Source organism: Lathamus discolor, chromosome 5 (genome assembly GCF_037157495.1).
Source record: "Lathamus discolor isolate bLatDis1 chromosome 5, bLatDis1.hap1, whole genome shotgun sequence".
Classification (NCBI taxonomy): domain Eukaryota; kingdom Metazoa; phylum Chordata; class Aves; order Psittaciformes; family Psittacidae; genus Lathamus; species Lathamus discolor.
The window spans coordinates 54,184,951-54,198,824 of NC_088888.1; the positions used below are offsets into that span (position 1 = coordinate 54,184,951).

Sequence of the window (13,874 nt, forward strand, 5' to 3'; positions counted from 1 at the left end):
TGTTGGACCATCAAGGACTTGAGTAATTACATATCTGGTAAGATTCCTGTATGCAGAGAAAAAAACAGTCTGAAACAGAATATAATTTGCCTTCATTTACTTTTGTATCCAACAGTGATACATTATTTATAGAGTTGAGGAGAGCAATAAGGTAAGATTTTTTGTGAGGTCTTTTATTTATAAAGAATTGCGTTAAGCAAATGAGCTAATTAGGAAAATTAAGGATAAAAATGTTGATTCAATATGAGAGATGCACACATGGCTACTCAGGAAACCCTGCTGTAAGAAATTGCCAGGTCTGGATTACCAGGCACACATCTGCTAAAAGATTTAATCACTCAATGCTGGAACTGCTTTTTCTCAAGAAACTGGGTGCTGTCAAATCAGCTCTTTTCAAACCGTTATACATTCCCAGGAGGTCAAACTTCTGGCCTGCAGCCATGTCTGCAATCAGCTTTCGGCCCATTTTTCTTCCTTCTTCAGTAGACATAGCCTTGCGCCAGAGACTCAGCAGCAATCCTCCTTGAAAAGAAGCACGAGAAGACATTGTGAAATTAACATGGAGCACACAGAGCTCACATACACAAGGGACGAAGCCCAGGAGAGTGGTGGATGTGGGTATTTGTCCAGCAACAGACACCCACCACTCTCCTGTGGATATTGCAATGTAGACAAAGACAGGAGTGTGCCAATGGGGTAATAATTGCCCACAAATGTGTAGGGAGACACAGGCCATTTATTCAGCTCAGGATCCTTTGTAGTGACAAACAACTGGGCTTGTTCTCTTGTCACCAGTCTTGCAAGTCAAAATGGTTGAATATGCATGTTAAGGTCTTGGTCTGCAACTGCACATAGCTTTAAGGCTTATGAAGCAGTAGCCTTGTAGTTATAGTCAAGAACATCTTTGTTTTTACTCTAAAACCACCAAGAATTTGCACTTGCTGCCAGCTAAGCCTTCAAGCTAAAGAAACAAGTGTTCCTCATACTTTCATACAGGCAATAAGCAGTGGCTGTCTAGGAAGTACGCCTAACCAGGCCAGTATTAGCACCAGTTTGCCTGCTTCCCAGTCTTCTCAGTGCTGATCTTTATGGGGGATAAAGGACCCACAGAGGAAATCTGAGGGTAAAAAAAAGAAAAAAAAAGAAAAAGTTTATTAGAAAACCAAGAGGACTTTATTCTGCAAAACATGCTTTAGAAGGAAACAGACAGCAGTGGGGAACTGAATTTGCAGTGTTGCACTGGGGAGATGAGGAGTTAAGAGGAGAAGGCAGCAAACAGTCCTCTTTCCTAGGACTGCAGGGGGACTGCAGGAAAGGTGAGGACTGCAGTAAAGGCCTTGAATAGCAAGGCACCTGCTGTTCTGCTTTTGCACATCAGTGACAAGAAAAGCATAAAAATTGAAGCTTTTTGATGTCCATGGGTCAGGAAACTTCAAACACAGTGCAGCCCTGTCTCAGTACAGGTCCCAGCTGGACTGGCAGAGGCAGCGAAAGGAAAATAAAGGACAATCAAATTCTGAGTTAAGAAATCAAATCCAACACTGGGTTGGACTCGGTCCTGGCCTAAGAAGTACTGAGACCCTCTGCTGCAGAAGGTGTGAGGCTAGCACTCTGTGATGTGAGGATGCTTTTTTGTAACACTGAATACCTTCATTATATGGCTTTTCAGCTATAGTTAGTGAGAGAATTTGCACTGAAATATATGGGCAGAAGAGGATCACAAAAAAAAAAAAAACAAAAACCCCAACACCATAGCTCTGGAAACGAACTAACTTATTTTTCAGTGTACTTTTATGCTGTATTTTCATTTAAAGATTCAAAATAACTTTCCTCCACAAATGACAAACAGAAATATCCACGGACTGTAATTCTGTGTCTCACCGCTGGATGGTGGTGCACAACTTATTTTGCAAGGAAGCAGGCCTTGTTTAAAGATGCAGTTTTGCTGGGACAGATTATATTCTGTTAAACCAAACACTGAGACAAAACCAAAAGACCAAACAAGAACATTTGTGGGCACACAAACTGTTGTTCGTGATCTTTTGCCCAGTTTTTTTTTTTTTAGTGATGCCAACCGATCTAATAACTTCATTTACAGCTTTAATGGCTTCAGATTTACCTGGTGAAACACAAACTAGTATTCGTGGTTTAAAGTTCCTGTAAAAACTGGAGAAAAAAACTAAGATCATCTGTTCCAACAAATGATGCATTTGTCTCGTGTGAAATACTCACCGCATACCGTCAGTGTTGCATTTGCTCTCTGGTGCGTTGCTTACTTATGGTTGTATTTTTATCTGCACTGATTTACTGTTAGTCTCTAGGAAGTGCTTATACTATTATATATAAAAAATCTGTGTTTCTATGGAGAAAGGTATAGAAAGAGAGAACAAGTTATTAGATATCTGTGGAGTACAAACATCTGTAGGTTGGGTTCGTACCTGTTATTTTATTTGTTTTATAAAGAGCACTCAGTGAAAGCAGGACTCTATTTTGCTGTGGACTGAAGTCGCTAATGAATGGGGCGACATCCCCTACAACAAGCATCCTCTGGGGCAGGAAAACCTGGAAGTCGTTTGTGGTCAATAAATCTGTAGAGAAGTATGTGGCTGCAATGAAATCTACAGCATTAGCCCAGTCCTCACCGAAATTTGCTTCTGGATCAGAGAGGTATTTTAAGCTGAAAGAGATCAAAATAAATAAAAATGTAACAGATAATTGACATGCCTGTAGAGCACCTAATTTATCCTTACGTCGCTGCCTCTGCCCAAACTAAATACAGCTCCTGACTTGGGCCCTGGCTCCCAGAGAAGAATCAGCATCTCGTTTTAAGCCCACAGCCTGCCCACCCATCGCAGCCTGAGCAGCCATCTCTCGCTGGTTCTCTCATACTCCAAGAGAGCAGAAGGGAGAGCAGAGCCTAAAGAGCAGAGGCCTAAAGCAAGAAAATTCATATGGACTTTGTTGGGATACTATCCTTCTAAAGAGGCATACAAGTAGGAAGATCCCCATTGGCCACCCCTCTCATCCCCATACCTGTCGTGGAACTTGGGCAGTGCATAAGCAATGGAGGCAACATGTGCCCTCCACATGAGACAGAGGGCATCATCCAGTTTGAAGGAGGAGAAGGTTGCAGGGCTCTTGGCTTTGTGTTCTGTAGATAACAGATACTGGGGAGACATAAAAAGGCAGAGAAACATAGGGGCGGTTTAAACCACATTAATTTTTTAGACTTACACACACGCCTCATGAAATAGTAAGTTTGCAAGCTAAGGGAAATTGCTTTTGAGTAGCTAGATTGTGCTGTTTTCTAAATGACTACAATGTCTGACGTAGGGACAGAAAGGTGATTAATATAGATGATGAAGTCAATGGGAGTTGCTCTTCTTTGACTTCAACAGAGTGAGGGCTTTATCCAAATAGTTTAAGGACTTTGTCACGGTAATTCAGTGTACTTTTGTATCTGAGTGCCATGGAAGTTTCTGTGCTGAAGTATTGGATTCCTTGAAAACCTGCTTATGTTCTTTTGACCACAACTTTCTGAAGGTTTTCAGAAAATAAGAAAATTATCCTTGGTGGTTACCATTATGGCTACTTGAAGAGCAGGTCTTTTATAACAACTTCTGAAACATACTGTGTAGGAAAATTAATCTTAAGAAAAATCAAATCTTGCTCCTAGAACTTCTACATTCACTCACAGTTGCCAAGAAGGACTTAAGGTTTAAATTTTCTGATCATTATTAATTATTTGACTGCTAACAAAAATGCCAAATGTAGAAGTCTATCTGTAAAAACAGTTATCGAATCTATGTAGTAAGAAATATTGTCGTCTTGGGGATTTGGGAATACCTGAATGAGGAGGAAAGAGAATATCTGCTTGCATAAATGTGTCCTTCTGAATGAAGTTTCAGCATTTTCATGTTTTTTAGATATTCAAAATAATAAATTAACCCTATAAAACCAACGCAAGACCACTTCTCAAGGGTAATGTTCTATGTTGCATGCTTATTTTGCATTGCTAATATAAGCACTATAGGCAGAATACAGATATAGCTGTTAACAAAACAGTCTCTTGGGACAAAGTACAGAATTATCTTAAAGAAAGGAAAAAATCCATAACCTGTAAAAAAACTGGCCTTCTTATGTCTGACTCACTTTATGTTATGCTTTTCATTTTTTCCTGCTTGTTACTTTTATAGCAAGCTGTTACTGAAAGCAAACTAAGCTCTCTGAATCTTACAAATAACAGTAATAATAGTTTTAAAAGGCAATATTCTGGTATAATTTCCCAGAAAATATGAAAAAAACCCAGCCCAAAGCACCAAAGTAAAATTGCTTACTTCAAAATAGGCCTTCCAGGCATTCATAAGATTGGGAATGCGAGACCGGCAGTCAGCAACACTATAACAGAAATCAGATCTTCGCTCCTCTGGAGGCAGTATTTCAATCTCATACTGCAGCTGCCCAAAGAGTCCAGCTTCCACTGCCCCCAGAAAGGGTATGACAGCCAGGTAGTAATTCATGCCTGTGAAGGTAATTAGAAAGGAGAAGGTGTTAACCTCATGCAAATTAAAAATCCCTGCTTAGAAAAATGACCATTCTCCCATATTAAATGCAGTGGTTTCAAATTGCCACTGATACAGCTGTGTTCAGCAGTAGGACGTATGTACTGACATACATTAATGATGATGTCTGTATTGATTTAGATACTTTTTGTAACGTTCATTTATATATTGCCCTTTAATAGCCTTGCATGAGCTTCTTGTTCACTATTTTCATGAGAAGTATTGAAACCTTGATTTCACCTCAGAAAGTACTTTAAGTGAGCTTGCATATATTACACATTTGTGCCTGCTTGGGTAACTGAGAGGGCAGGCAGAAAACAGTGCAGGAGAGGACTATATTGACTATTATACCAGGCAAAAAGGACTGACGTTCTCAAGCAGGGAGTGTCTCATACACCTAGGGGTGTATTAAATGTGAGTTTCTGGTTTAAGCCGATTCCTGACTTCATATGAGTACTCAGGCCAGAGAGAGCTGCCCTGAAAGCCAGCTGAAACCACTTACATCCTCAAAACAGTGAGAGAGATTTCTGTGCAGTCTGAAAGACTTTTTGTGCGCTCCTACTGCAGTAGGGTAAATCAAGGTTGAGTTTATACATTTTCTAGAGGCAGCAAAATTAGTATCAAATAAATGTACAGTGTTTAGAAGTGAACAGCAGAAATGCAAACACCAAGGAAGTAAAGGTAATGATTTCTATTCCAGGAAGGCCCCCTGCTTGCACAGGGCTACGTAATGATGCTTGTTACTTGTCACTGCGTGGGATGCCTTCCCATGGGGCACCTGCTGCTAGCTGTTCACAGAGATGGGAAACTGAAGTTGGAATGAGTATCACAGTCAGCTTTGGTTTTATTTAAAATTTACATATTTAATTTACTCTGTGCTTACAGCTTTGTTTACTTGAAGATACATACATTTAATTTCTAGCTCAAAGGCAGAAGCTTCATTCTAAGGGCCTCTACAACAAAGTGCTTGTGTGTCAGGGAAGGGACAAAGCTGTTTGCTGAAGCCTGCCAGCAAGTCTAGCGAAAAGTGTGGCTTGTAACAGGACAGCAGGGAAGCTGAGGGAGTGAGGGACAGAGTGATGGAGGGAAAATGTACTACAGGAAAAGTGTGTAGCTTTCCCTTCCCTAGGAAGGAACGGGATAGGGCTTGCAAGCTGGAGGGCTTGCAAGGCCTCTTACCTCCTTAAAACAAAACATACCAAACAGAAGTTTTCCATCATTTTATTTCCTTTAGATACAAGCAGTGATTGTAATCCATACATTAGTTTTGTCTTTCTCCCCCCTACCTTACCTGTCAGTTCAACTTCTTTTAGAAGAGAAGATAACCTTTCTAAAAGAGTTAAAGTTCCAGTTTCAGAAAAAAAAAAGTCCCTAAAATATTGACTTTGACCCACATCAGAAAAAAGAGGATTTTTCTTTTTTTGTTTTTTTAAGTATGTGTTTGTTCATCTTTTGAAAAATAGAAACAAAAACATTGTTTAGGAGTGTTTTTTTCGGCCTGGCTGGGATATGTTCTTCAATTTATGTGGGGAAATTAATTAAATTTCATTAATCATAGGAGAAAATGTAACAGTTGTTTATGTTTTTGCATAGGCTCAGAAAAGAAATCCTTTATAAGATGAACTCTGTGGAAATCTAACTATCTATTTTTGTTTGAGGAATCTGTTTCCATATAGACCTGGTTCTAAAAATACCAGAGGGAAACAGGCTACACGTATTCTTACACTTAACACAGAGAGCCCTATATCAGTGCTTTTTTTACTGATGCTACAAATGTTATTCACTGGGCTGCTCTAAGCAGTAATAAATAGATATCCTTGAGCTGCATGTGGCATTCTAGATTCCTTCCTTTCCTCTTCAGCAAAGCTCTTAGGTAGAAGTGGACATAACTGGGCTTTATTTTTTTTTCTTTCTATGTAAAAACCTGGTTACAGTATCTTGTCTCACATAAGGGCAGTGGACCTACCCTTATGTCCCGGGAGGACAAGATGTTCTGCCACATCTACCAGGAGTGATGCCAACAAATACAACTGAGCTCGCAGCTGGTCCTTCGGTAGAGTTTGTCACTTTGCCTTTATTCTGCACTGCCTAGTGCAAAGGTGCTTCCAAATTTGACACCACCATTGCTGAGATGGCACTGCTTCCTGCAATGCAAATTTGCTTGGGTGTAAGGGATAGAAGCATTCTTCCATTACACTGTGATATACATTTTTACAAATGAAATTCTTGTGTTTCTCAAGTTAAAAGAAACCATGCATTAGCTTGATCCCTCCGGTTCAACAGGGCAACATATGAAAGGCCCGAATTATGAAAAGTATCCAGGTTTTTTCTGATGTTTCAGTTGCGGGGAAGACTGAATTATCAGGATGTGTGTTTTCAGAGATATTGAGGAAAACACTGAAAATGTCTGGAGCATTGTCACTGGAAACTCAGATTTTTATACTTCTTTCTCTCTGTCACTGTGTTTAGTTTGTTTCTACTTACTGGAATAATGAAAAAAAAACACCCAGAATTTTAACTTTTTAGAACTACAAAGCCGATATTTAAGTAAATAGAAATTGCCTTACAGCTTGTGTACACCAGGTCAAAATATTAACTAAGTTTTATCTGAATACTTGAAAGGCTGTTGGTAAATGTCAATGTAATGAACATAGTTAAGTCATTTGGACGTCATGGTCACAAATTCTCCCTTTTTTTCATTCTCTGTAGCCTCCTGACCACAGTGAAGTTGTAAAAGTGCAACTGAAGGCAGAAAAGTCCTGTTAGATTTGTATTACTGAGGGTGACGCAAGAACCACAAAGATTCCTGCTTGACATTCTCACACTAAGTTTTAACTGGAAGTATTAAAATCTAAACTGAACAAAACTGTTATAGAGTAATTTAAAACTCTAATTTCTATGAATGTCTACAGATACCCATTGTGATGTTTCTCACGCATTTCTACATGCATTTTTTGCAGTGTAATTCTTTTTAAAGCTGCAAATTCACAATTTTTTCCTTCCTCAAATAAGTTATCAAAGTCAATTAACTTTCGTTTACTCACATCATTTACTCACTTGCTGCAAGTTTTTAATGGAGAATTAAGTAGCACTGAAATTATTTTGTAATATAGAAGCCTAAGGGGAAAAAAGATTCTAAATTGCCTTCTCAGACACTAATCATATTTTGAAGAAGAATAGTGTAACAGCTTATACTTACAGGACCACCAGCTTCTTACAGATATACACAGGAGGTCTCCATCTTCATAGCCACAGGAAGTCACATTGGAAGGATCTGCTAATCTGCCTAAATCAAATTAAATAGTACACCAAATACTTCTCAATCTTTTTCACAAAAGAAATCCCACTGTGATAAAAAAAAAAAAAAAATACAGAAGAATGCAGAATTTTGCTCAGAGACACAGAACAATTACTGTTGTTTTGCTTCATAAATTACTGTTCCTACAGTAGTCGCATTTCTCAGTCAATACTTCATGCACTGCATAGTAATTTGGTTATGTTTTACAGTTCGATTTATTCCTAAGTGTAAATGTACTCTGAGAATTTATGGAACTGTCTGAAAGTAGGACATCATAGTGATATTTCTTTGGAGATATAAATATACATGCACAGACAGACATAAATACATGCATAGCTGATGTTGCTTTTTCCGTAGATGCAGGGCTGCCAGTGTAGGAGAGCTGCTTAATGAACGGAAGAGCACAAATTAAATGTGCTAGTAATCGTCTCACCTAATTGGGTTGTGTGATATGGAATCTCTCCAGTTTAATGATGCACACAAACATGACCTTACTGTGAAGCTAAGCATGCAAATGTTGTGTCTGATTAAGAAGGTTTTCAAGCACCTGTGCTGTAGCAAACACACAAGACATTTCACAATTCTTCATGACAGCATGTAGAGCGTATTTTACTTTAAGCACATGACACAGAGAAACAACCTAATCCCTGAAATCATCATGTACATGTACATTGTGTGGTAAGCAGTCATGTAGTGAGTCAAGAATCCTGCTTGAAGTGTATGACATGAAATTTCCATGGTCAGGTCCAGTGCTTGAACTGTTCCAGAAGCTCCCCATCTCTGCCCTGCAGAGCACTTACTCTCGGGTGAGTCAGCTAAATAATGACAGCCTCATTTCTGTCAGTTTAGAAGTAAACCTCATTACATTCTTTAAACATGCACATGACGATTTCAGGAATGTCTGCATTACTTTGCTTTCCTACTCTTCCGACGTACAATACCACCTGAATATTTTTTAAAGTTCTTAAATCCAGTGCTCCTGGATTTGTACTTCTATATGTCAATTCTTCCAAGTGGGGGTAGAGGCTATCCAGTTTCTTCACTCTGTGTAGGCAGGACTTTCAGGTTAGCTCTGTCTCCCAGGTGACAATTTCTTTTTCCAAAATCTCATTCCTGCCAACTGTGCTATCTCAACATCATTGTCTCTACTGAAAACTTAGCCAAATTACTGATTTAATTTAATGTCCATGAGTAGATTATTGCATATCTTTCTGCCACTCTTACTAAGTAGCAACATCACTTGCTCTTGATGGTTTATATAGAATCATACCCATAAAAATATTTTCTCAGCAACATAACTTTCATGATCAGACAGAACTGTTAATTCAACAATTTTTGTAGCATTTTCAAGGATCTGCTGTCTTGCACTCTGAACTTAAACCCTGCTTTTGTTTACACAAGCTTATTATGCCAGTATACAAATGCTTCAGTCATTCCTTACTAACCTAGCTCAGCTGCCTATCTGGATTAGGTTTAGCCAGTTTGTAACCTCACTACTGTACGTACCAAAATTCTGTCTTTCTTTCCCCCTTATCCATTTTATCCTTTTACTTGTCACATTTTTTTTACTGTAAAACTCTTTCCAGCCGTGGGATATTTCACCTTCTACTATTTTTTTAACCTTCTGGTCATGTAATTTCAAAAATGTATCTCCTTGTCTAAGGACCAGCCCTATGCCTGTCCGACAGGTGACAGTAGATCGTTACCTGTCTGTGCAACCGGGTGTAAATCTTCCTTTCACCTACCATGTCCCTCAACTCTATTTGGCAACTGTCACTGCAGTCAGACATCTTCCCTTTGTGGAGGAAGCCACACTACACAAATTAGATCCTTTTCAGCAGGTCACCACTCAAGTGTAGCTTCTGCTTCCAGTCATCTTTGCCTCTGCCACACACTGGGTCAGCTTTCCTGCTGCACCATCCATTCTCATTATCTTCTCTTTCTTTTCCTGTACATAAAGAGCGGAAAGAGGAAACAGCTTGCCTAAACTTCAACCAAATTCTTGCTGCTGTTTGGCAGCTAGTTGCCTGCTAGGATTTTGCCTACCCTACCTCCTTTTCCTCATTTTGACTTGCAATTAATTTTCTGTTAGGTGTGACTAAATGCTGGCAGCCTTCCTTCACCACCAGCTGCAGCACCTCTCTCTTCTTCCGAACATACAGCTTCAGCTAAACCACCACCTTGTGAAGCTATACATTACAGCCACTACAGAAAACAACAGTCAGACAGCTGCATTTGCTTATGCCTTGTTACCATCAGCCACAAGTTCCTGAAAACATCATTGACTCTTCTACCTTTCTTTCCACATCTCCTGGTTGCTAGAACAAGGCAAGTCAACTGTGGTTTTGAAAGGAAGTTTCACTGTCTCCTGTATGTGAAGCAGCTTGTGGAAGAACATGTTCTCTCATAAAGCTCCTGATAAGATAATGCATTCTTAGCCTCAAGGGACCTTCCACATGTGTTTCTGTGCCTCCTTCCTTGGCACGGCCAACAAGCAAACAAGAATGGCTGCTCAGATGGCAAACAGCTTTTGAGGGATGAGCCAATACCACACCTCCCCCACCAAGCAGAGCAAACTTTTGTTTTTATAAAAAACATATTTAGAAAATAATGAGGCTACTTCTGAAGTAATTCTCAGGGGCAGAGGAGGACTTTTCACTATGTGTATTAGAAATGAAACTCAAGCCACCAACAGAAGATCATAACATTAACAACAACAACAACAACAAAAAAGCCTATTAGTTACCAATTTAAGAACAGCACTGCAGAGTCCAGGCCCTGAAATATACCTACTATAAATTGAGGCAACTGGGATTCTCAGCTAACTGGAATATTGTCCATCTAAACCACACATCTTTTGAATTCTGACCAGTACTATGTTAGTAATACGCATTTAATAGTGTTTAATAGCTATTGCTCAACAAGTGAAGGGTGTTCCCTTCATTTAGGATTTCTTTTTCAAATTGGCAGCTTAGCCCAGTATGTCAAAATTCACACCATCGGAGGCTGTACTGGACTTGCTAGGCAGAAACCTTGGAAAGAATGGCCCAAAGTAGGTCTGGTAAACACTTTGCTGTTCCAGCAGCTGAACGGCATAACTCATACCTGTACGAAATTGCCACCCATGCTGCAATGGTAATCCCCAGAGAATATTGCCAAAATTTTGGTATCCAAAGGCAGTAAAATATTTGGCTGAAGAGTTTAGCAAGCTCTTGTACAATCCCAGTCGTTCTTGGTAGTTCCAAGCATTGATGACGATTTTGTTGTCCTTTACTAAGAAATTCAGCAGGTTTTCAGGAGCGAGGTTCCACAGAGGGGGATAAATGTCCTCTCCAGTTACATCTTTTTCACTCCACGCTGCAGCAGTCACTGGACTCAGGGTAATAGTTACTGTAAGAAGAGCATGTATGCCAAAGTAAGACCACATTGTGAAGGTGTGTGGACCAGGCGTTCGTGGCTGCAGGGCTTTTATCATGAAAGGTGAGGGCTGGGCAGAAAAGGGTGACTCAGGCACAGAGGTGTCTATCTCCCTTCCCTCTTTCCAGTGACCCTGACGTGGAGCTGCGGGATTGGCAAACTCTGAGTAATGCTCTGTCCTCCCTGGGGAGCTGGATCCAGTGGGATCTGGGGAACAGCACCAGATGTTCAAGAGGGATCAGTACGATGAGAAAACGTCCAGATCTGTGCTGGCCACCATGTATACTCACCCTCCCAACCTCCCACAAAGTCGATGTGGTACAGTACTGATTACACTGTATTTGTCACGTTTGTCCCTCTGGGGACAGCAGTGCCATAGAGCTCACCCCTGCCAGACACAGGCAGGATTAGGTTAGGGCTGAGGTAGGCGCTCTGATGATAGCTCCAGGCACTGACCAAGGAGCAGAAGTGACATAAGGCAGGCCCTGCCATTAGCACCTTTGTCATTTGGCCTTGGGACAACTGCCTGCAGCCTTTGCGTCATGAAGGCATTGGAAGTAGCCAAACCAGCCTGGTGGCAGGCCGTGCAGCACCTGGCTAGCTTTATTTTTAGTGTTAGTTTGCCTTGTGTGGAAACGGTCATTATAAAGACCTAAAGTCTCCTCCTGGAGCTCCACTATCTTGTAGACTCCGAAGAGAACAGAATCCTCCACTGATAAAGTCGATGTCTGCCTAAGTTACAATACAACAAAAATTAAACTGTCCACTTACCTTCACCTCCCCTATTTCTTTATGATCTTCAGCTGCTTTTTCTCAGATAAGCAAGGGTTACCAAAGAGCACTTAGCAAACAAATACATCATTTGTTATCTCTGTAGCCTTCCTTTTGCATGAGAAAAATTGCAGATGCCCATTTTCTTTGAAGTAATTCTATGAGTTCTGGTCAGGCTTTGTGTGCCTAAAGTACCTTAAACCCTGAATGAGAGCAAGTCAAAACTGGCTGAAAACTTTTGATAGTAAATTTAAAAGAAATGCATCATTTTAGTTCAAACTTCTTCAATTTCTGCTATTTATTAAGGAGATTTTCTAGCAAAAGGCATGATTTTTCAATGGTTACTCTTTATTTCTGGCTCCCTTACTGAGAAAGAAACCCAAAGGCTTTTGAAAAACAATCAGTGTTCAACAGAGATTAGCATAGATCTGAGAACACTTTTCCTAATCATGCTGCCTCACAGACATTTGAAATAATCAAGTTGCAATCAGGTTGTTCTGTCGCTGAGTTTCTATGGATTAGATTTATCTAACCCTACTGTGGATATTTAAACATTAACTTATCTATGTAGGTTCGTTCCCTCGACAGCCAAAGCAGAGGATATAACTCATTTAAATACACTACTGAGAGATGCATTTCTCTTGAGTGACTGCAGAGGGAGTTGAAATTACAGGTTTAGCTCTAGACATGTAAATATACGTCAGAGTAAAAAAAAAAAAAAAAAATCAATATCGGTTTAACCTACTTTTATGTAATTATTTCAGAAATTATTTCAAAGATACTTGTTTTTTCTTGAAAGAAGACATTCTATAAAATAATGGTAAGAATAAATGCCAAGAACTGTATTGGGTTTTTAATATATATATAAAACATATATATGTATGTATATATATGCACACATAATATATATAACATATATATATTAGAGCCTAATATATATTTATTAGGCTGTAACTGAGGTAACAAGCAGCAAAGCTCACCTGAAAAGCGGGAATGCTGAAAAGCATTAGCTAGGTTACAAGGTATGTGGAGGAAAGTGTGACTGTATGATATAAATGGCACAAAGGTCTCAATTGCACTAGGGCAGAAATGCTAGTTGGGAACCTGGAGGAGTGGGTAACAGTGGAGGTTATTTTTACCACCACTGAGACAAGTGTCCAATTTGTGAGTCTAAACTCTCTCTGCCTTTCTAGAGTCAAGGAGTAGAGTTTGAATTCTCCTACTGATGGATACCAGTCATTCATATTACATGAGTGATTTCACTTTAGGTGCCTAAGGTAAAGATACATGAATAAACATTTTCATTTTTCACAGAGATACCATATATTTACATCCTCATGGCAGATTACATGTAGTAAATTACATAGAGTGAAAAATTATAAACCAAGAATACACCTACTAGACAGACTGTACTGAATTCCTTCATTTTTTGAAGTTTGAGCCTTATTATGGTAACAGAAGGACTTCAACAACCCTGTTAATCTTTAATGAGTCAAGAATAATATTTAAATTAATGTAAGAAAAGTACTCCTCCTGCAAAATACTATAATTCGTTTTGTGGCTCTTACACCATTTCCCCACTTATCTGTGTGGGCAAATAATTTGCTGAAGTTTTTGAAGACATTAAGAACAACAGCTTTGCTTTGAGAAATCTCTGCTCTGGAGTTCCGAGCTTGGAATCCAGTCCTGCTCGTTTGCTGCCCTGAATGGGATGAGGGGAGTATTCATGTGGCATTGACTGGACTTGAGTGGTATTGCTGTCAGGTCTTGAGTCATAGCGTCCCTTCAGGGATGTCAGTATTTTAAATAAGTGAAAGATTAAGGAA

At 39.5% G+C, this 13,874-nt stretch overlaps 1 protein-coding gene across 1 annotated transcript; it reads right to left on the reverse strand.

Annotated features, from left to right (window-relative positions):
• Positions 1 to 334: 334 nt before the first annotated feature.
• On the reverse strand, positions 335 to 11,302 carry C5H6orf58 (chromosome 5 C6orf58 homolog). Its single transcript, XM_065679114.1, has 6 exons — positions 10,966 to 11,302; positions 7,762 to 7,848; positions 4,338 to 4,522; positions 3,034 to 3,167; positions 2,439 to 2,677; positions 335 to 522 (listed from the first exon to the last, which is right to left on the reverse strand). Exons 1-6 carry the CDS (start codon positions 11,285 to 11,287, stop codon positions 335 to 337), a joined length of 1,155 nt encoding a protein of 384 aa, XP_065535186.1. The 5' UTR covers positions 11,288 to 11,302.
• Positions 11,303 to 13,874: the final 2,572 nt, after the last annotated feature.